The 22,760-nt window shown below is 44.7% G+C and overlaps 1 protein-coding gene across 3 annotated transcripts in view; it reads right to left on the bottom strand.

Annotated features, from left to right (window-relative positions):
• LOC103632291 (phosphomannomutase/phosphoglucomutase) overlaps positions 1–21,722 on the bottom strand; it is a 62,760-nt gene extending 41,038 nt beyond the window's left edge. For 2 of the 3 annotated variants that reach the window (XR_004851385.1, XM_008654103.3), the window contains exons 1-3: positions 21,436–21,671; positions 18,438–18,656; positions 18,167–18,233 (exon numbers count right to left, since the gene is read on the bottom strand). Coding sequence is in view for 2 of the 3 variants with exons in the window: in XM_008654103.3 (XP_008652325.1) it covers positions 18,167–18,233; positions 18,438–18,656; positions 21,436–21,442 (293 nt within the window). In the remaining variant the exon portion in view is untranslated. Of the gene's footprint in view, positions 1–18,166; positions 18,234–18,437; positions 18,657–21,435 lie in introns of all 3 variants that reach the window. The other variant, XM_008654105.4, reaches the window with a different exon arrangement.
• Positions 21,723–22,760: the final 1,038 nt, after the last annotated feature.

Consider the following 22,760-nt stretch of genomic DNA (forward strand, 5'->3'; position numbering starts at 1 on the left):
TTGCTAGCCTTCCTGAGCTCTGTTGGGCCCTCCGCATGCGATGGCTTTGGTTGCAAAAAAGTGACCCAAGACGTCCTTGGTCTAGTCTGTCCATTCAAGTCCCTAGCAAAGCTCGATCCTTCTTCTCCAAGGTGCTGATTTCTGAGGTGGGGAATGGGATCAACACCATGTTTTGGACAGATAAATGGATCCCAGATATTGCTCCCAGATTATTTAGCATTGTCCCAAAAAGAATTACTAACAGAAGGACTGTGCAGCAGGCTCTATTGAACAGACGATGGATTGCAGACATCAAAGGGGCTCTTACAGTTGAAGCCATTGTAGATTATCTACACCTTTGGAATATCCTCGCATATTTTGTGCTGCAACCTAACAGGCTAACACTGAGGATAGACACATTTCAGCTTATCATCGAATGGCAGCTACTCTGCAAAGTCAGCTTATACTGGGTTTTTCTTAGGGTCTACCACCTTTGGGCACTATAAAAGGGTTTGGAGATCTTGGATTCTTGGGCTCCTCCGAAGTGCTGTTTTTTCATTTGGCTGGTGGCCCATAATAGATGTTGGACAGCTGATCGCTTGGCAAAAGGGGGATTGAATCACCCTACCAGATGTCCTTTATGTGCAGGGGGGCGGAGCTATAGGGTATGTTGGGTATGCCCCGGCATACCCTGTGTTCCGGCAAGCGAGCATGTATATATGTATTTTCAAAAGAAAAAACCTTACCTTAATACTTGAGAATGGAGAGCCGAACGTGCAATAGAATCTGAACCAGCATCAGCCCCACGCGGCATGATGTACTAGTCCATTTTGAGAATGTTCCTTCACACAAATGATTGGACCAAAATACATTTTGTGCTCAGTGCATTTGAGACCTTTGAATTTGTTTTGTTTGCATACTTAATGTATATTGTTCTTGGATAGACAAACGACATCTGAGTGTTTGCAAAGGAGTACTATAATACAAGTGAATTGCCAAACTCTCCATCAGTTTAGCTTTTGATTAAACTAATTGCATGCAACTCAATAGAGATCGATATGAATTTATTGTCTTGTATGTCGATCTTCAATCCTTCTAATTCATTTGCTTCTTTTGAGGCACATAAGCTGAACAAACTAGCTGAGTTCTAATCAAAGAAGTCTTTGGTACTCCTTTATGCCTATATTTCAATTATCGACATGACTTTTGAACTATTTATATATTTAGTGGATGGTTTCAACTTAATCCATGAATTTAGATTTTATCGTGTTACTTAACGCATATATACTAAACACATTATTAATATATTGTATTTTTTACTCGGTTTAATTTGAACTCTTTTTCTTATTAATATAATGATGTACAGTTCTTTTCGAGATTTTTTTAGGTGGCATACCCTTTGCTAAAATCCTAGATTTGCCACTGTTTATGTGACCAGCAAGGTGAAACCCTGAACCACTTGCTCGTGAGCTGTGTCTTATCAAGAGTTTTCTGGTACAACCTGCTAAGAAAGTTTGCGCTGCATAGTTTAGCCCCACAGCCAGATACATGTAGGATATGTAAAGCCCAAAAATTGGTAGAAGAAAAATAATAATAATGAAATAAATAAACAAATAAATATGTAATATTAAAATGTTAGTAAATTAAATCTAAAACCTTAAAACTAGGATCCAATTTGAAACTCTCCACACAAAAAATAGAAAGGATTTCATTTTTTTTAGAATGAGTTATTCCCTTCATGAACTAGATAAATGGAAACACTCTTTTTATTTAAGATAAAGTAATTCTTGATAAAGATCGAACATTATTTTGTTATAAAATAAATAAGTATAAGTAATAAATATGAAATGTTAAATAACATCAAAGCAATGTTTTCAAAATAAGTTCTGTGTGTGCACTACATATTTAAAGCCCTTACCTAAATAGATAAGACTAATTAATAAATATATAATATAAATATATTGCATCTCATGCTGGGTTTTTTTGTGTTACCTTTTGTACTTTAGTTAAAAGTTCAACATAGAATTGAATTTGAAACAAAATATAAATAGAAAAAAAAACAGGAAAAAAAAAGAGGAAGCACTTACTTGGTCGGGCCGGGAGCAAGGCACGAGCCAGCCCATGTTCCCCACGCCCACACTAACTAGTCTTTTTACTATTATTTTATTCTCTTGCCGCAAATGAGGTCATCATGACATATGCTATGACATAAGCATGCAAGTTTCAGTCGCTAACAGCAGGCCACGGAACAGCCTCATGCGCGATCGAGTCGAGATGGCTGACGCATGGACCACTCGTCCTCCCCTCGCGCCGTTAGAATAGAATAGTCATCAACCAAATTTGATTAGCAACAACCATGCCAGGATCGTAACAAACGCGACAACTTCGCCGTGGGCGTTGCAACAACCTGGAGCTAGAATTCAGCCGTGAATCTCTCGGCATCGAGTATTTATATATCCAGGCCTGCGCCCATACTGCCATCTACATCTAGCTGGAAGAGTCCGCCAAGCAAGCTTGCCACCGTGAGCAGAGATGAGAGATGTCTGCCTCACATCGCCATGAGAGCAAGAGAGAGAGAGGGATCGGGGCATCGAGAGAGAAGAAGTTATGTCCCGTTGAGAGAGAAGAAAGGAGGGGATCACCGACACGGAACAAGGGCCCTGCTGCCCCATAGCCTTCGGGACGCAACCTGGGATGATCTCCGGTGCTTGTGGCGTCTGTTCGCGGCATTGGCGGAATCTCCAGAGTTTTGGTAATTGCTTGAACTGAGCTCCTCCGCCGTTTCGTCATGGTGTGCCATGGGTGGGGTCCTCCGCGCTGCACCCTTCGGTAAGGATTTCCCTTCTGTGCATTAGCGTTGACTCCAGCTTTGCGTGGATTTATCGGCGGGACAGGGTAGGGCGCATGCTTGTGGTCTTGGCACCGCGGGCGAGTTTCCTGCGATTGCCTGCGCCGTGGTTGCGTCCGCCGGTTCGGCGCGCGATCGGTCCTTGGTCTGGGCGGCGCAAGGAAGAAGAACATGCCATTGTCGTTGGATCGAGATGGATGGTTGAGATTGAAACAGCAATACCCTTTCGCTTCAAGAAACCGTGTTCGTGGATGACGAAATCGATGGTGTAGGTTAGGTCCGGATTCACCCCTTCGCGCGATCTGATCTGGACCTTCAGAATCTGATCGGGCGGCTCACGAGTAGCCATACCCCTTCGGGCAAGATAGTTTGCTAAAGAGTCCCTAGTGTTTTGTGGAACCAACCCTCCGTCCTCTATAGTTCTAAGAACATTACATATGGGCCCTGTTTTTAACAGTTTAACCCCTGTCTGTCCAGAGATTTGTGCCCAAGGTCCTCAGGTCGCCAGTAAACTAGAAGTTAATTCGAAAATAGTTTTCAATAGACAAATAAATCCAAACAAATTTGTATAATATATAACTTTCTCATTTTAAGTCTGTTTCAACCCGTTCAAATTGCGTTAGTCTCGTAATAAAATTGTCTATGCAGTAACATTATTAATTATACCATATTACATAATTTTACAATTAGATATTTATTTATCCTATGTCTACTAGACTAGCTCTTCTAAAATCAAAGATAACCGGTCCATAATTATAATTTGATTAAAATATGCTCTCTAGTCAAGTTATAATTAAAATTAAAGTTGAGTTAATTACTTATAGAATACTCTTCTCACATGATCTATATTAATCAACAGGGGATCATAAACTCAGTAAAATCAATCTATAAATGAATATAGTATAAAATAAATCTACTAATCTTGTAAAATCCCTATCTTCTTTGTTTTAGCTCCGAATTAATTAATTCCAGTCGCATTAGTTTCATATTAATATTGTTCTTCATATAGTAACCTTATTTTATTATGAAACCTATGATTAAAATTATACACTTAGTTTCTTTATGTCTCGCACTTAAAACTTCATAAAATCATAACTCCTTAATTGTAACTCCGAATTTAGTGGTTTTGTTCCCGCGATCTCGTAGCAACACGTAGATTATTATTACACAGATTATTCTTATGTTTGGTGTGATGTTAATTTTGCCTATACATGTTTGTATGTATTGCTACGTTTAGCAGTGAGGACACGTGTCATCTGAAAAGCAGTTGGTACCTGGAATCTCAAGTCCCAGGCAAGTTGTGCCCTTGATCACTTCTTTTACCCACTCATGTTCTAATTAATCATAATGATCTGCATAGGTTAATTTTGATGGGACCTAATAGGTTACCCTAGTTTGTCTATCTTTATGCCTTGTTTACCACTGAACTTTTTGGGTAGTACTTGCTAGTGCTATATGTGGTTTTGGGCATTGAGATACACATTATTCATGATTATACTTTTGTTATCCGTTGTTATTTACTGTTCATGTCAAGATCATTAATGTTAATTGGAACATAGAGCTTAACTTGAGAAACATGTGCCACTACAAGGGTTTATGGACGCCCTTGGCTGATTAATTAGGAAAGCTAGTGGAGGACTACCTTACCCGAAAGGGGCAAGGGCAGTAGGGGAGTGGTCAGTGTAGGGAGGCCCTCGGGAGGATTTTGCTGCGATGGCGGTCCTGCAAGGGATTCCTGCATTGGAGCTTCATATAAACTGTAGCGGGTTTTCTGAAGCTAGTGGAACTTTGTAAAGGCCTCGTAGTGTTACCCTGCCTCGCCTCCTCGGTAGAGGTGTATGGGAAGTCGCGATCCCTTGGCAGATGGGTAACATGACTTGTGGGTAAAGGGTACCACCTCTGCAGAGTGTAAAACTGGTATACTAGCCGAGCTCACGGTCATGAGCAGCTCAGGACTCTCTGATGATTAAATTATGGAACTTAAATTCAATTTGTCATATGCATTGCATTGCAGGTGATGTTGTTACTTTTGTTCTACTACTTAATTGGGTTTGGTATTTACTTATACTTAGTAATTGCTAATAAAATTTTGAATAACTTTAAAAGCAATGCTCAGCTTTAACCATCCTCTTTGGTAAGCCTTACACTTCACGTGAGCTCCCACCTTTGGCGAGTTCATGCACATTATTCCCCACAACTTGTTGAGCGATGAACGTATGTGAGCTCACTCTTGCTGTCTCACACCCCCCCACAGGTCAAGAACAGGTACCGCAAGATGAGGCGCATGGAGGATGCTATGGTGTGTTCGTGAGAGGTCTAGGCCGTCGTCTCCCAGTCAACTTTGGGTTGCTGGATCGTTTCCTCATATGATGTAATTATTTAATTATTTTGTATAGAACTCATGTTATATAGTAAAGATGTGACATTCGATCCTGTGCCACTATGCATCATATGTGTGAGACTTGGTCCCAGCACACCTGGTGTTTATGTTCGCGCCCGGGCTTTGGACCCCTAAAACCCGGGTGTGACAGAAGTGGTATCAGAGGAATGTTGACTGTAGGACGAAACCTAGATAGAACTGGATAACCAATACTTACTTACCTCTGCCACTCTGATTCTTTCTAAACTTTTCTTAATCTTTTCTCATCTATTTCCGCTTGACTCTGATTATTCTTACCTTTTCCTTCTAAAAACAAAAGTGGATTTCACACTTTGAAATCTTGTGCCTAAAGTGACCTTTAGGAATAGGATATCTACTCTTAGGAACAAAAACAAAACTATTTATATAAAGTATCTATATGCTTGAATGCTTGTTCTTATGATACTTGTTTGATTCAGATCTTTGATTGAGTGTGATGAGTTGTGGAGTAATGTCCACAATTACATCTGCATATACATATAGGCATAAATATAAATAAATAAAATTCATAAGATAAAAAAACTAGATTATCCTCCATTAAAGTGTATCCATTTTAATAGATCCATCCTATTTTAATGGGTTCTCTCTTATCTTAATAGATCTGTCTTATCTCAAAAAAAATTCTATCTTATCCTAACAGATCTAACGGGCCTCAAAAGATTCTACCTCATCTTTATGGAGTCATCTTGCCCTAATTAGCATAGTTATCCCACTCTAGAATAAAAACCATGATCTAATCCGAAGTCATTAGATATTATCTAGTCTAACCTAGTTATACCAATCTAATCTAGATCCCATCTAATCTAATATGGTCCAATATAAAGTGAGTTACTTAATGGAGCAGTTAATACTTGTGAAATAGATTGGATCCTATCCACATGTTTTAACCTAGTTCACCCTACACTAAATAAAGAATGATAGACCAACCCAATGTCATGTGGGGTCTCTCCTATACGCGCAGGAGGCGCACCAGGGATGTTAGGCGTGCGGCCGAGAGGGCTGCAGCGCGCCCACCGGCCCTGCAACAGGAAGGCCGGAATTCTAGTGGATAAGATAGGCAATAGAATTAGTTGAGGATCCACAAAATTAGGAGGGAATTCTAGTGGATAAGATAGGCACTAGAATTAGTTGAGGATCCACAAAATTAGGAGGTTTGTTGCATGCGGCAGGCTATTAAAGCCTTGTACTGGGCGCTGATCAGGATATTAAGAAATAACACAGCTATCTTCTTCCTCCTCCCTACCAATTCCCAAGCCTTCGGAAGAGGGGTAAAACCTCACCGGAGAAGACGGACCGAGGCTACAACCTGCGTAGCCGAGGGCCTCCTACTCTAGACACTAAGGCCCTTGACAACCTGGTATCACGGTCACGTCGATCCAACTCTTCCAGTTCATCCGCTGCATCCACTGCTGCTTTTCCATCTGCCGCACCCACCACAGCCGCCAGCCCTACTTCATCCCCCACCTCTGCCTCGTCCCAAACCAGCGCCATGGCCGAGCCAACAATTGCCGACCTGGCCAAACTGATTGAAGGCCTCACCGGCAAGATCAACACCCTGCAGTCCGATATGGACACGATGAAGAAGAACAAGGCGCCGTCCTCACACGCCTCAGCGCCGGTGGGTGGCTCTGATGGGCAACACCACACCGATCGACCTCCTCGATTCCAGAAGATGGATTTCCCCCGCTACGATGGCAAATCCGACCCGCTCGTGTTCATCAATCGATGCGAGTCGTTCTTCCACCAACAGCGGATCATGGAGGAGGAAAAGGTGTGGATGGCATCCTACAATTTGGAGGACAACGCCCAACTCTGGTACATGCAGGTCCAGGGAGACGAGGGCGTTCCGACGTGGAGGCGTTTCAAAGAGCTCCTCAACCTCCGCTATGGGCCGCCGCTGCGATCAGCCCCGCTGTTTGAGCTCGCTGAATGTCGGCGCACGGGCACGGTCGAGGAATACCAAGACCGTTTTCAGGCGCTCCTGCCTCGCGCCGGTCCGTTGGAAGAGGCCCAGCGCGTTCAACTCTTCACCGGGGGGCTGCTGCCGCCGATCAGCAACCAAGTCCGCCTCCACAACCCTCAAACCCTCGCGGTGGCCATGAGTTTGGCGCGGGAGGTGGAGGTCATGGAGAAGGAGCGCCTGCTGTCTACACCTGCGGCTGCACCAACCAGGGGCGTGCCTCGTACCCTTCCTGCTCCAGGACCGCCGCCGCCACCGTCCCAGGTCGGGCGGTCTGTCTTCCCAGCCCCTCCCATCGGAGCGGCTCCAGCACGTCTCGAGGGCCAGCCAATCAAGCGGCTGTCCACCGAGGAGCAGGCGGAACGACGTCGTCTGGGGCTTTGCTATAATTGCAATGAGAAGTATTCCCGGGGTCACAACCGGGTGTGTCGCCGCATCTTCTTCGTCGACGGCATCACCATCTCCGACGACGAAGAGGCGGCTGTCGCGGCCGGGGCAGACCCAGATGCTGCAGCTCCGGTTTTCTCTTTGCAGGCAGTGGCAGGCGTCCCCATCTGCGACACCATGCAAGTCAAGGTGGACCTGGGTGCCGCGACGCTGGTGGCTCTCCTGGACACGGGGTCCACCCACAATTTCATTGGGGAGGAAGCCGCGCGCCGCTCGGGTCTGATCGTCCAGCCTCGTCCGCGCCTGACAGCCACAGTGGCCAACGGGGAGCGCATCCTATGCCCCGGGGTCATTCGGCAGGCGCCGCTCATCATCGCCGGTGAGAAGTTTCTCGTCGATCTCTTCGTCATGCCTCTCGCCGGCTATGATCTGGTCCTGGGGACGCAGTGGCTCGTCACCCTGGGCCGGGTGGTGTGGGACTTCACGGCGCGCACCATGTCGTTCACACGACAGGGCCGGGCGGTCTGCTGGACCGACGTGGCTACCGTCCGGGCTCCACGCCTCGCAGTGACTGCGGCCAGCGACTCCCTCCTCGACGGGCTGCTCGGTACGTTTACCGACGTCTTCGCCGCTCCGACGGGGCTACCACCGGTGCGTGGTCGCGACCACGCCATCGTCCTCAAGCCGGGTGCAGCGCCGGTGGCTGTCCGTCCCTACCGATACCCGGCGGCACACAAGGACGAGCTGGAGCGGCAGTGCGCCGAGATGATGGGTCAAGGCATCGTTCGCCGGAGCGACTCGGCGTTCTCGTCGCCAGTCATCCTCATCAAGAAGCAAGACGGCTCCTGGAGGTTCTGCGTCGACTACAGGGCGCTGAACGCGCTCACCGTCAAGGACGCCTTTCCAATTCCCGTCGTCGACGAGCTGCTGGACGAGCTCAACGGCGCCCGTTTCTTCACTAAATTGGACCTGCGATCAGGGTACCATCAGGTGCGCATGAAGACGGCAGATATTCACAAGACGGCCTTTCGAACCCACGACGGCCTCTACGAGTTCCTCGTCATGCCGTTCGGCCTTTGCAACGCGCCGGCGACGTTCCAGGCCCTCATGAACGACGTCCTCCGGCCCTTCCTCCGTCGGTTTGTTCTAGTATTTTTTGACGACATCCTGATATACAGTTCTTCATGGGCCGACCACCTGCGCCACATTCGTGCGGTGCTGACGGTGCTGCAGCAGCACCAACTCTTCGTCAAGCAGTCCAAATGCGCATTTGTCGTGCCATCGGTGGCATACTTGGGCCATGTCATCTCGGCGTCCGGCGTGGCCATGGATCCAGCCAAGGTGGAGGCCGTCCAGGGCTGGCCACAGCCCCGTTCGGCGCGGGCGGTCAGGGGATTCTTGGGCCTTGCGGGGTACTACCGCAAGTTCGTCCACAACTACGGCGTCATCGCGGCTCCCCTGACGGCGCTCCTCAAGAAAGAAGGCTTCTCTTGGACGGAGGAGGCAACTGCAGCGTTTGCAGCGCTAAAGGCAGCGGTTACATCGGCGCCGGTCCTCGCGCTGCCGGACTTCACCAAGCCGTTCATCGTCGAGTGCGACGCGTCGACCCATGGCTTTGGGGCGGTGCTGATCCAGGACAGCCACCCTATCGCTTTCTTCAGCCGGCCCGTGGCGCCCAGGCACCGCTCACTCGCTGCATACGAGCGGGAGCTCATCGGACTTGTCCACGCTGTCCGTCACTGGCGACCGTATCTATGGGGGCGTCGGTTCATCGTCCGCACCGACCACTATAGCTTGAAGTTCCTCCTCGACCAGCGGCTAGCTACCATCCCTCAACATCATTGGGTGGGAAAGCTGCTGGGGTTTGATTTCGGTGTCGAGTACAAGCCGGGCGCCCAGAACGCGGTGGCGGACGCCCTGTCACGTCGAGACACGCCGGATGGAGCGGTGCTCGCCATATCGGCGCCTCGCTTCGACTACATTGCCAGGCTGCGGCTGGAACAGGCCGGCCATCCGGCTGTGGTCGCCCTCAAGGACGAGTTGTCAGCAGGATCGCGCGGCGCACCCTGGGGCATTGTCGACGGGCTGCTCACCTACGACAGCCGTATCTTCGTTCCGCCGGCGTCACCGCTCCTACAGGAGATCCTGGCTGCTGTCCATGAGGACGGCCACGAGGGCGTGCAGCGCACCCTCCATCGCCTTCGCCGAGACTTCCACTTTCCCGACATGCGCCGCGTGGTGCAGGAGTTCGTCCGCGCATGCTCGACTTGCCAGCGCAACAAGTCGGAGCATCTCCTGCCGGCTGGGTTGCTGCTGCCCCTGCCGGTCCCGTCAGGCGTGTGGACGGACATCGGCCTCGACTTCATGGAAGCTCTACCGCGTGTGCGCGGCAAGTCGGTCATATTGACGGTGGTGGATCGCTTCAGCAAGTACGCGCATTTCATTCCACTGGCTCATCCGTATTCAGCTGAGACGGTCGCACAGGTGTTCTTCTCCGACATTGTACGCCTCCATGGCGTGCCTCAGTCGATCGTATCCGATCGTGATGCTGTTTTCACCTCCACGTTCTGGCAAGAACTGATGAGGCTCATGGGCGCCAAGCTTCACATGACATCGGCATTTCACCCACAGTCTGATGGTCAGTCGGAGGCGGCCAACAAGGTCATCGCCATGTACCTCCGCTGCTTCACAGGAGACCGGCCGCGCGAGTGGCTCAGGTGGCTGCCCTGGGCGGAGTACACGTACAACACGGCGTACCAGTCTTCGCTCCGCGACACACCGTTCCATGTGGTGTACGGCCAGCATCCCCCCTCCATCCGCTCCTATGAGATGGGTGACACCCGCGTGGCCGCTGTGGCCAAGACGATGGCCGAGCGGGAGGCGTTCCTGGAGGATGTGCGCCTCCGCCTCGAGCAGGCTCAGGCTGTGCAGAAGAAGTTTTACGACAACAAGCACAGGGCGGTGTCCTATACCGTTGGGGACTGGGTTCTGCTGCGCCTTCGCAACCGGCCGGTGGCCTCCCTATCCCTGGCACTGAAAGGGAAGCTGCAGCCTCGCTTCTTCGGGCCCTACCGCGTCACCGAGATCATCAACGACGCTGCAGTACGCCTCGCCCTCCCGCCGCAGGCCAAGATTCATGATGTGTTTCACGTGGGACTCTTGAAGAAATGGGTGGGCGCGCCGCCTACCTCGACGCCGGAGCTGCCCGAGTTGCTGCATGGGGCGGTGGTGCCCGAACCCGAACGAGTGGTGCGTTCCCGCATAGCTCGAGGCATCAAGGAGGTGTTGGTGCGCTGGAAGGGACAGCCGGCTTCTGCTGCTACTTGGGAAGACTGGGACGACTTCATCGCCAGGCACCCGTCGTTTCAGCTCGAGGACGAGCTGCGAGTCGAGGGGGGGAGAGATGTCATGTGGGGTCTCTCCTATACGCGCAGGAGGCGCACCAGGGATGTTAGGCGTGCGGCCGAGAGGGCTGCAGCGCGCCCACCGGCCCTGCAACAGGAAGGCCGGAATTCTAGTGGATAAGATAGGCAATAGAATTAGTTGAGGATCCACAAAATTAGGAGGGAATTCTAGTGGATAAGATAGGCACTAGAATTAGTTGAGGATCCACAAAATTAGGAGGTTTGTTGCATGCGGCAGGCTATTAAAGCCTTGTACTGGGCGCTGATCAGGATATTAAGAAATAACACAGCTATCTTCTTCCTCCTCCCTACCAATTCCCAAGCCTTCGGAAGAGGGGTAAAACCTCACCGGAGAAGACGGACCGAGGCTACAACCTGCGTAGCCGAGGGCCTCCTACTCTAGACACTAAGGCCCTTGACACCCAACCAATAGAGTCATGATGGATTGCATAATCTGTCTATCCCCACCTAACATCAAACAAACTTTTGACATACATCATGTAGTCTATCTCATCCATATCTATCTTAAACATATTCCCCAACTACGATGATATACACTCAATGAGACCAAGACCAGAGAAGGACAAGCTCAACCTCGTCAAGAAAGAAGAGAAGTCAAACTTGATCTTTAGAGGCATTACTACCCAACAAAAAATTCTTTCTCGCTATAAACTTTTTTTACCCCAGGCTATTCTTGCCCTAACCGATCCATCTCTTAGCCCGCATAATAAGTAGCTGGATACCTATGCTCTCCTAATCACTCACTACTGAAAAAAAGAGGCTTTTGATTTTTGAAATAATTAGAAAATGAAAGCTAAATTGCAAACCACTCTTCTTATATCCCTTTTCTTATAAATCTCGAGGACGAGATTTCTGTTAAGGGGGTAGGATATGTAAAGCCCAAAAATTGGTAGAAGAAAAATAATAATAATGAAATAAATAAACAAATAAATATGTAATATTAAAATGTTAGTAAATTAAATCTAAAACCTTAAAACTAGGATCCAATTTGAAACTCTCCACACAAAAAATAGAAAGGATTTCATTTTTTTTTTAGAATGAGTTATTCCCTTCATGAACTAGATAAATGGAAACACTCTTTTTATTTAAGATAAAGTAATTCTTGATAAAGATCGAACATTATTTTGTTATAAAATAAATAAGTATAAGTAATAAATATGAAATGTTAAATAACATCAAAGCAATGTTTTCAAAATAAGTTCTGTGTGTGCACTACATATTTAAAGCCCTTACCTAAATAGATAAGACTAATTAATAAATATATAATATAAATATATTGCATCTCATGCTGGGTTTTTTTTGTGTTACCTTTTGTACTTTAGTTAAAAGTTCAACATAGAATTGAATTTGAAACAAAATATAAATAGAAAAAAAAAACAGGAAAAAAAAGAGGAAGCACTTACTTGGTCGGGCCGGGAGCAAGGCACGAGCCAGCCCATGTTCCCCACGCCCACACTAACTAGTCTTTTTACTATTATTTTATTCTCTTGCCGCAAATGAGGTCATCATGACATATGCTATGACATAAGCATGCAAGTTTCAGTCGCTAACAGCAGGCCACGGAACAGCCTCATGCGCGATCATGGAGTCGAGATGGCTGACGCATGGACCACTCGTCCTCCCCTCGCGCCGTTAGAATAGAATAGTCATCAACCAAATTTGATTAGCAACAACCATGTCAGGATCGTAACAAACGCGACAACTTCGCCGTGGGCGTTGCAACAACCTGGAGCTAGAATTCAGCCGTGAATCTCTCGGCATCGAGTATTTATATATCCAGGCCTGCGCCCATACTGCCATCTACATCTAGCTGGAAGAGTCCGCCAAGCAAGCTTGCCACCGTGAGCAGAGATGAGAGATGTCTGCCTCACATCGCCATGAGAGCAAGAGAGAGAGAGGGATCGGGGCATCGAGAGAGAAGAAGTTATGTCCCGTTGAGAGAGAAGAAAGGAGGGGATCACCGACACGGAACAAGGGCCCTGCTGCCCCATAGCCTTCGGGACGCAACCTGGGATGATCTCCGGTGCTTGTGGCGTCTGTTCGCGGCATTGGCGGAATCTCCAGAGTTTTGGTAATTGCTTGAACTGAGCTCCTCCGCCGTTTCGTCATGGTGTGCCATGGGTGGGGTCCTCCGCGCTGCACCCTTCGGTAAGGATTTCCCTTCTGTGCATTAGCGTTGACTCCAGCTTTGCGTGGATTTATCGGCGGGACAGGGTAGGGCGCATGCTTGTGGTCTTGGCACCGCGGGCGAGTTTCCTGCGATTGCCTGCGCCGTGGTTGCGTCCGCCGGTTCGGCGCGCGATCGGTCCTTGGTCTGGGCGGCGCAAGGAAGAAGAACATGCCATTGTCGTTGGATCGAGATGGATGGTTGAGATTGAAACAGCAATACCCTTTCGCTTCAAGAAACCGTGTTCGTGGATGACGAAATCGATGGTGTAGGTTAGGTCCGGATTCACCCCTTCGCGCGATCTGATCTGGACCTTCAGAATCTGATCGGGCGGCTCACGAGTAGCCATACCCCTTCGGGCAAGATAGTTTGCTAAAGAGTCCCTAGTGTTTTGTGGAACCAACCCTCCGTCCTCTATAGTTCTAAGAACATTACATATGGGCCCTGTTTTTAACAGTTTAACCCCTGTCTGTCCAGAGATTTGTGCCCAAGGTCCTCAGGTCGCCAGTAAACTAGAAGTTAATTCGAAAATAGTTTTCAATAGACAAATAAATCCAAACAAATTTGTATAATATATAACTTTCTCATTTTAAGTCTGTTTCAACCCGTTCAAATTGCGTTAGTCTCGTAATAAAATTGTCTATGCAGTAACATTATTAATTATACCATATTACATAATTTTACAATTAGATATTTATTTATCCTATGTCTACTAGACTAGCTCTTCTAAAATCAAAGATAACCGGTCCATAATTATAATTTGATTAAAATATGCTCTCTAGTCAAGTTATAATTAAAATTAAAGTTGAGTTAATTACTTATAGAATACTCTTCTCACATGATCTATATTAATCAACAGGGGATCATAAACTCAGTAAAATCAATCTATAAATGAATATAGTATAAAATAAATCTACTAATCTTGTAAAATCCCTATCTTCTTTGTTTTAGCTCCGAATTAATTAATTCCAGTCGCATTAGTTTCATATTAATATTGTTCTTCATATAGTAACCTTATTTTATTATGAAACCTATGATTAAAATTATACACTTAGTTTCTTTATGTCTCGCACTTAAAACTTCATAAAATCATAACTCCTTAATTGTAACTCCGAATTTAGTGGTTTTGTTCCCGCGATCTCGTAGCAACACGTAGATTATTATTACACAGATTATTCTTATGTTTGGTGTGATGTTAATTTTGCCTATACATGTTTGTATGTATTGCTACGTTTAGCAGTGAGGACACGTGTCATCTGAAAAGCAGTTGGTACCTGGAATCTCAAGTCCCAGGCAAGTTGTGCCCTTGATCACTTCTTTTACCCACTCATGTTCTAATTAATCATAATGATCTGCATAGGTTAATTTTGATGGGACCTAATAGGTTACCCTAGTTTGTCTATCTTTATGCCTTGTTTACCACTGAACTTTTTGGGTAGTACTTGCTAGTGCTATATGTGGTTTTGGGCATTGAGATACACATTATTCATGATTATACTTTTGTTATCCGTTGTTATTTACTGTTCATGTCAAGATCATTAATGTTAATTGGAACATAGAGCTTAACTTGAGAAACATGTGCCACTACAAGGGTTTATGGACGCCCTTGGCTGATTAATTAGGAAAGCTAGTGGAGGACTACCTTACCCGAAAGGGGCAAGGGCAGTAGGGGAGTGGTCAGTGTAGGGAGGCCCTTGGGAGGATTTTGCTGCGATGGCGGTCCTGCAAGGGATTCCTGCATTGGAGCTTCATATAAACTGTAGCGGGTTTTCTGAAGCTAGTGGAACTTTGTAAAGGCCTCGTAGTGTTACCCTGCCTCGCCTCCTCGGTAGAGGTGTATGGGAAGTCGCAATCCCTTGGCAGATGGGTAACATGACTTGTGGGTAAAGGGTACCACCTCTGCAGAGTGTAAAACTGGTATACTAGCCGAGCTCACGGTCATGAGCAGCTCAGGACTCTCTGATGATTAAATTATGGAACTTAAATTCAATTTGTCATATGCATTGCATTGCAGGTGATGTTGTTACTTTTGTTCTACTACTTAATTGGGTTTGGTATTTACTTATACTTAGTAATTGCTAATAAAATTTTGAATAACTTTAAAAGCAATGCTCAGCTTTAACCATCCTCTTTGGTAAGCCTTACACTTCACGTGAGCTCCCACCTTTGGCGAGTTCATGCACATTATTCCCCACAACTTGTTGAGCGATGAACGTATGTGAGCTCACTCTTGCTGTCTCACACCCCCCCACAGGTCAAGAACAGGTACCGCAAGATGAGGCGCATGGAGGATGCTATGGTGTGTTCGTGAGAGGTCTAGGCCGTCGTCTCCCAGTCAACTTTGGGTTGCTGGATCGTTTCCTCATATGATGTAATTATTTAATTATTTTGTATAGAACTCATGTTATATAGTAAAGATGTGACATTCGATCCTGTGCCACTATGCATCATATGTGTGAGACTTGGTCCCAGCACACCTGGTGTTTATGTTCGCGCCCGGGCTTTGGACCCCTAAAACCCGGGTGTGACACAGATACAGTTTCCTTTATGGACTGGTGGGAGATGGTTTCAGAGACAGTAAATGGTCTGGTCAGGAAAGGTCTTGACTCCCTCGTTATTTTAGGATCCTGGATGATTTGGAAGCATCGCAATAGAGCCATCTTTGATGGAGGGTCTCCGAGCCTTCCTCTGGTTTTGGAGCAAGCAGATAAGGAAAGAAGAAGCTGGGAAATTGCTGGAGCCAATGGGCTCTCCTTTTTGGCTGCCCCCTGCATAGGTTGCCGTAGGGAGTGTGTGTGTGTGTGTTATGGTTCCTTTCATGTCCGGGTGTTACTGGCCTCCATAAGGAGTGCGTTGTTTTTTGGGTCACTTTAGACCCTTGTTTCTCTCCTTAATATATATCTGAAACACAGTCCTCTTGCGTTTTTCAAGAAAAAAAACTCCAAGAACATCAAGGAGGGAAGACCATTGGTGAAGATATCGGCAAACTGCAAGCTCGCTAGGACGTGATGGACGCGGACGTCCCCAACGACAACATGCTCATGAACGAAGTGAAGATCGATCTCGACATGCTTCGTGCTTTTGATGTTCTGGGGTAGTGTTCATAAGGATAGTGTTCTGGGGTCATAGTCTATAGATGGATTCTTTTTAATATGCCTGTTTTTGGCCCCCGTAAGGGGATCGTTGTATCTGGGCTAGTCTATTTTGGACCTTTTTTCCTATCTTAATATAATGAGACGCGGTTCTCCTGAGCGTTCGAGGGAAAAAAGATTTATAATAAATGTACTATCCAGTAATCATAACGTTACAATCATAAACAATATGATATAAAATAAATAAATGATCAAAATATAATTTAGGAGGTTGTTCGGCTGTTCCATATTAGGGTATGCCTTAGAGCAACTCTTGTGGGAGTCCTCAAATCAGGGTCTCTACTTTTGATTTTTTTTATCGAACGCGCAGGAGAACTGCGCATCTTATATATTAAGAAAAAGGAGATAGAGGTCTAAAATAGACCCAGTACAAGCTGCCAAAAAATTAGATCAAGACAGATCCGCATGCACACGGGTAAGAGGGCCTCCTCTCCTCTCTTGGCTCGCGCTCCAGTGTTATTAAAACTAAGTTTAAACGTCAAAACTCTAATTAGAGGTTGAAACCACGTTTTAGCGTTTTGGCGTTCTAAACTGTAAACGCAGTGTTTTATGCATTTTAGACCATTAGCTACTTTTGGGCCCAGTCTATTAGTTACTTTTGGGGTTCAATCCAGCTCATGGGTGAAGTTTTGGTAAGCCACTAACCTATCTGTTTTGGTATTTAACTTCATATTATTGTCTGAAATTATGATGTATTGGTATTTTTCCTATGTTGTTTAAAACTACGTTTAAACTTTGTTTAAACGTTTAAAAGACAAAACTTCACCCATGAGCGTTTCAACGTTTTATCGTTTTAATAACCTTGTCGCGCTCTGGTTGAGGAGGCAGAGACGGTGCCCAATGCGAATGCGGGTGCACTAGGGGGGAGGGCCATGCTGGTCACGACCAGAGCAAGGTACGTTGGCAGCCATGCGGTGCTGCAGCTCCTCCTCAGGGGTTTCCACGCCATCATCGTCGACAACATTCACAACTCCAAGCTTGTTGGCCCACGCCAGGGAAGGAATCGGGGGAAGAGGACAACACGTTGGCGGATCTGTTGGGCAAAAAGCCACACGGGGGAGGTGGATCCTTCGGGGCAAGAAAGTCGTGCCAAGGGAGGTGGAGCCGCCGAGATGGGAGCCGGGCAACCATGCCAACTGGGAGGGTGGAGCTTCGGGTGTCCGCATGATGAGAAGGCATTGGACGAGCACCCTTCTATACGAAACCGAAAAGATAATTTGCCGAAACTGTAAAGTAGAGGCTACCTCTAGAACCTCAAGAATGAGGGTCGAGGGGGAGATTTGAAGGGTATACCCAGTGTCGGAGGCTCCCACATGAGTGGTATATGAGGAATGGAGAAACCTAGACAAAACTTCCCCCCGCAAATGCGGAAATACTATTTCGAACATGTGACCTGGTGACTCAATGAGAAAGCTCTCACCACTTCCCTTCAAATTTGAAGGGGCCCTCAAATTTGAAAGCTACAGTAGAAGCCCTGCTGACAGCTGGAGTTCGTTTTTTTGGCTTCGGCCCTCGAATTTGATTTTGAGGGCTCAAGTAAGCGATGGAATTGCTCTTGTAAATTGGACTGGGGGAGTATATGAACTCGCAGCCCCAGCCCCTCCCTGTTACTAGTTTAACTAATGTCATAAAGTCCACTCTAACCATCCCATACCACTGTGCAGAAAATACAAAAAATGAACCTTTGTCAAAACACTTGAGCAACTAAGTAACACTTACATGGTATCTAAAATGCAACATTCAACCCTAATTTTTCTAATATTATATTTATAAAGTAAAATGAGATTATATCACTGTAAATAAATTAGATTATCAAAGGAACTACATACCTGCCATTTTGAAGCTTCAGAAACTCAACTTTCTCAGATGAACACACAACAGTGCCACCTTGAGCAGCTGCAATGAAGTTACTGTAAGCAATATCTCACACTTGGACATGCATGCATATTAAATATACTAAACCTAAAATAAGCACCCAAGCTGTGATCTGACATTGATAGTTACATATTATCTGAAATAAAATCTTCAAAATGAACAAGTGAAAACAATTTCTAACGTAACACTAGTGATCAACCTGATCAGTGAGAGCCTAGAACACACCATTGCAGCTAATGCCTGCTTGTTTGTTGAAGCTAGTCCATAGCGTCGATGTGGTATTTAACCATTTGGCTGAAGAATCAGCCACTGCCAATCTACATTCCTGGAAGGAATGCATGCTGCGGGTATTGAGAGAACAAAAATCACTGGGATATCTTGCACCATGCCTATTCCGTGTGTGTTGTGCCAAGAATGCATTTTGTATGGTCTTCGCTGATAATGCTGCACAAATTGCCAAATCTATCAGACCTCCCTCTAATGTCAATTTAAGATATTGTACAAGATAATTAGTTTGTTTTCATTTGTTCTCAAATACCATGGATGAATGCATAAATTTTCATCAGCTAAATGCAAATCGCTAAAATCTGTTCCTTTCTTTCAAAAATCTTTTTTCTCAACTTGGGCACAAGAACTTGGATAGTTAGGCACAAGTGAGCTAACATGCTTTTGATTCATGGGGTGTGGTTTAACCAGGATGGAATGGTTCACTTGAATATGCATCATGATTATGAGCATCTTTGGGCAGAGGCAGATATACTGACAACCTATAGAACCAACACCACACGAAGGCTGAAGTGTTGATTTCAATTTACAAATCGACTAATTAATCAAAAGTTCAAAAAAGAAAAGGGACCTCATGTGGGACAAAACCAAGTTGGGACCATACATGCACCAGCATAAATATTCTGTGCTTTCTCTACATCCACCTCTTATTTACAGCGGGGAGGCCTCCTGCTGTATTTTCTGCTCAAAAACATCCACCTCTTAGTGAAGCAGGTTCATTTTGATCCCCTTGTCCCACAATGCTCTGGCAGTTAGTGACAATGTGACATTATAGATAATGTTGCTCCCAGCCACCTCATATAGCTAGAAATGAGCATCGCAAATCAACAGTTACTAGTCTTCTAATGAGGTGTCATTCTGAAGTAATTTATTTAAACAAAACTACAAACAATGAAGGATGTTCAAGAGGTTGTTGCAAACTTTCTCCCCTTTTAATTTCAAACACAACCAGTAAACTTGGGTGTTAGGTCAAACAGACCAGCATAACTAATTGGCAGAAGCAAGGATCATGTACCCAGTCCACAGAAACAAACAGTTAACAAGAAGCAACATAACATATTCATATATGTTAAACCTTCAGTCGCATTAAGTACACTTATCAATAATTCAGAGCCTGAATGTATCTTAATGAACTGCTAGCTTAATCTTTTCTTTGACATGTTGATACAAATATTGGATGAAAGAATATTTTCTCTCAACATAATGAATGCACACCAATGTTTATGTTCCTTGTTCTCAATGACTGACAACAAAAGGTCTCCAGCCTCATTCTTCTCTTTCCCCTTTTGAAGGGCACAGGGTGGAGTGGATATCATCCTATCCTTCACTATAACCAAAGAAAACACAAGGAATTTCGGAACATGATATAGTTGAGTTTTCTGTAGCTAGGATTTGCCTATTTGGACTTCTCCTTTAAGCATTTATTTTATGGGTGGAACAGGCAGGCCGCAGGCATGGTATTCAAATCTCTACTCCCTACACAATATTAAAAGAAATTATTTATTCTTCCATAAGCCATTCCTTCCACCCAATGAAAGGTGGGTCCAAACAATTACTACACCTCTCACAAGGCTAGCCATGACTCAACCAACACTATTAGATGTTATGATCATCTAAAGGTCAAGATTAATTCAAAGAGCCCATAACAAATATGACGACGGTTGCAAGCCACATGTCACAGCAAATTCACACCCACGGCCAAAGTTTTCGGACCTAAGGTCAGGGTAGAAGTAGAACGCATGTGTTACTAGGTCAGGCTGAATGCGGCCTAGTTCAGAAACTTTTTTTTGTTCTCGTCTAATTTAAGTTGTTGAGTACATAGGAACATGCTAAGAAAGAGTTTGGGAGCCAAACTAAATTTAAGTTTCAGGCTAAATACTACAATTTTTAGAGCGATGTTTAAAACATATGCAAATAAATATTATTGCCTAAAAATGATGAATAAATTCCCCCTAAGGGTTTTTTTCCTGCTAGTCAAATCTATTTTATAAAGCTAACCCCCACTACTAGTTCTATCTTAACATAATCCATCCACATCATCGCTCACTAGTTATCCACATCATCTCTTACTGATAGCTATGTCATCCCACTAACTTTTGACCTCTTAATAGAAGGTATCCATGTCATCTCTACAAACCACAATTACTCCTTTCAATATATAATAAATATAGAAGGGACCCATCTATTGCTATTTGTTTTGTTGTTCCATCCTCTTATATTTCGATCTAATTCTATTATTATTTTTCAGATTCTTTCGTTCGATGCCTTGCTCAATTTTGATAATAATGGATCATGGATGTAAGATGTAAGATGTAGATTTCATTCATATATGCAACAATTCTCTATTTCTGTTTTTAAGAAAGTCCAGCAGCAACACGTGAGGTATCTTCTAATCATACCAAAAGAACATTTTAGTTTCACTTTCGAACACTTACCCTAATTTCCCAAACATCTTAGGTCAGGAACAGGGACGGATGCAGTGGTGGGGCTCGAGCCCCTACCGCTCCCGATCCCATTAGCCTCCCTAAAGTATCCCCTAAAATTAAATCCTATTTTTCTCATTATGTATTTTATGATTTTCATTGTTCATCGATGTTTCGATATAAGACTACTTTAAACTATTATATTTTTCTATTGTGGGCGGTTTAGTAAGATTATGTCGTTGTAACATTTTAGTTCAGCCACTCATAAATTTTTTCCTGCTTCCGTCCCTGGTCAGGAACATCCATATGTATGCCCCCCATTGTTCAGTAGCGGTGGTATCTGAAGCCCATGCTCGTACCCTCCCGAACCTTCCGAGGCTTATAGGAATAGATTAGATCCATGGGTTCCGGTTCGCCTACTATTCGATTCGGCCGGACAAATCGAAAGAGGTCAACAGCGTCGCAGCACGGATTAAATAAGTGGGAGGCGGTGGAGGAAGTGGCGGTGAACTCACCTGCCATGGTTGCGCGCGCGTGTGCTGAGGCCACCTCGTCGTCTTCGAGCTGTGGGGCGGCGAGCACGAGAGAGGGAAGCGGAGCAGCGGGGTAAAGTCGAGTCACGCGACTGCAGACGATCTATTCGAGCAGCGGTGAAGGGATCTGTACTTCCCTCGGAGGAGGTGGAGCCGATGATAGTGACTCCGACGGCAGGATGTTACAGTAAAAAAAAATAGGTGAAATCGCGATTCCTCCGCCAAGCAACTTAGGTTTAGGTCTGGTTAGTTTGTGTCCGATTGCACCCGGAATCATTATGGCTAATAAAAGTTTATATAAATTAGAGAAATAATCCGGTTAGAAATCGTTCCGACCCATCGATCCGGCACAAACGAACAAGTTACAAATAAGTTAAAAATTCATAAAATATTCTAGTTTCACTCAAAAATTACGAATAAGTTACAAAAACTAATAAACATTTCATACGAAAAAAGTCAAGTCCGCATATGAAAGTAAAGTATTGATTACATTGAAGCTTGATGCTTACAATGATTTCACATGTAACTCATACAAATAAGTGAAAGTGAAATGAAAGAAACGTGGACATCTTATAGATCTTATGATCTAAACATTTTTTATGGTTATATATGGATATATGTTGTGCCTCCGTAAAATTTCACATTTTTAGGATATTTATGTATTATTAATTTCTTGTCGAAGAAACCATCAAAATACAATAAAATCCATAAAATATTGTAGCGTCGATCTAAAGATGTGTTTAAACAAAAAATGATATACTACAAAGTTATAGATATCATCTAGATCTACAATTTTCATATAAATTTTATATTCATCCGGTTTCATATGTAAAAGTTATGATTTTATAATTATATTATGCAGAAAAAGAAAAAACGGGTACCCGAATTCCGGGTATCCGTATCCGACCCGAATATCCATGTATTTACCGGGTAGTAATCGCTCTGTATCTGACCCGAATTCGAAGCTACAGTATCCGGGTATTACCTGTATCCGTCTCGAATATAAAAATGTCTGAATCCGTATCGAAAAAACGGGCATTTGCACTAATCCGTATCTGGTACCCGACGAGTATAACCGACCTATTTTCACTCCTGGCTTGTTTGGTTACTAATTTTTATGGCTAAGGGGTGTTTGGTTTATATGGATTAATTTTTAGTCTCTCTATTTTATTTTATTTTATTTTATTTTAGTCCCTAAACTGTTAAATATAGAAACTAAAAACTATATTATAATTTCTGTATTTTTTATTTTAGTGACTAAAATAGAATAAAATGAAAGAGATTAAAAATTAGTCATTAGAAACCAA

This window comes from Zea mays, chromosome 7 (genome assembly GCF_902167145.1).
Source record: "Zea mays cultivar B73 chromosome 7, Zm-B73-REFERENCE-NAM-5.0, whole genome shotgun sequence".
Classification (NCBI taxonomy): domain Eukaryota; kingdom Viridiplantae; phylum Streptophyta; class Magnoliopsida; order Poales; family Poaceae; genus Zea; species Zea mays.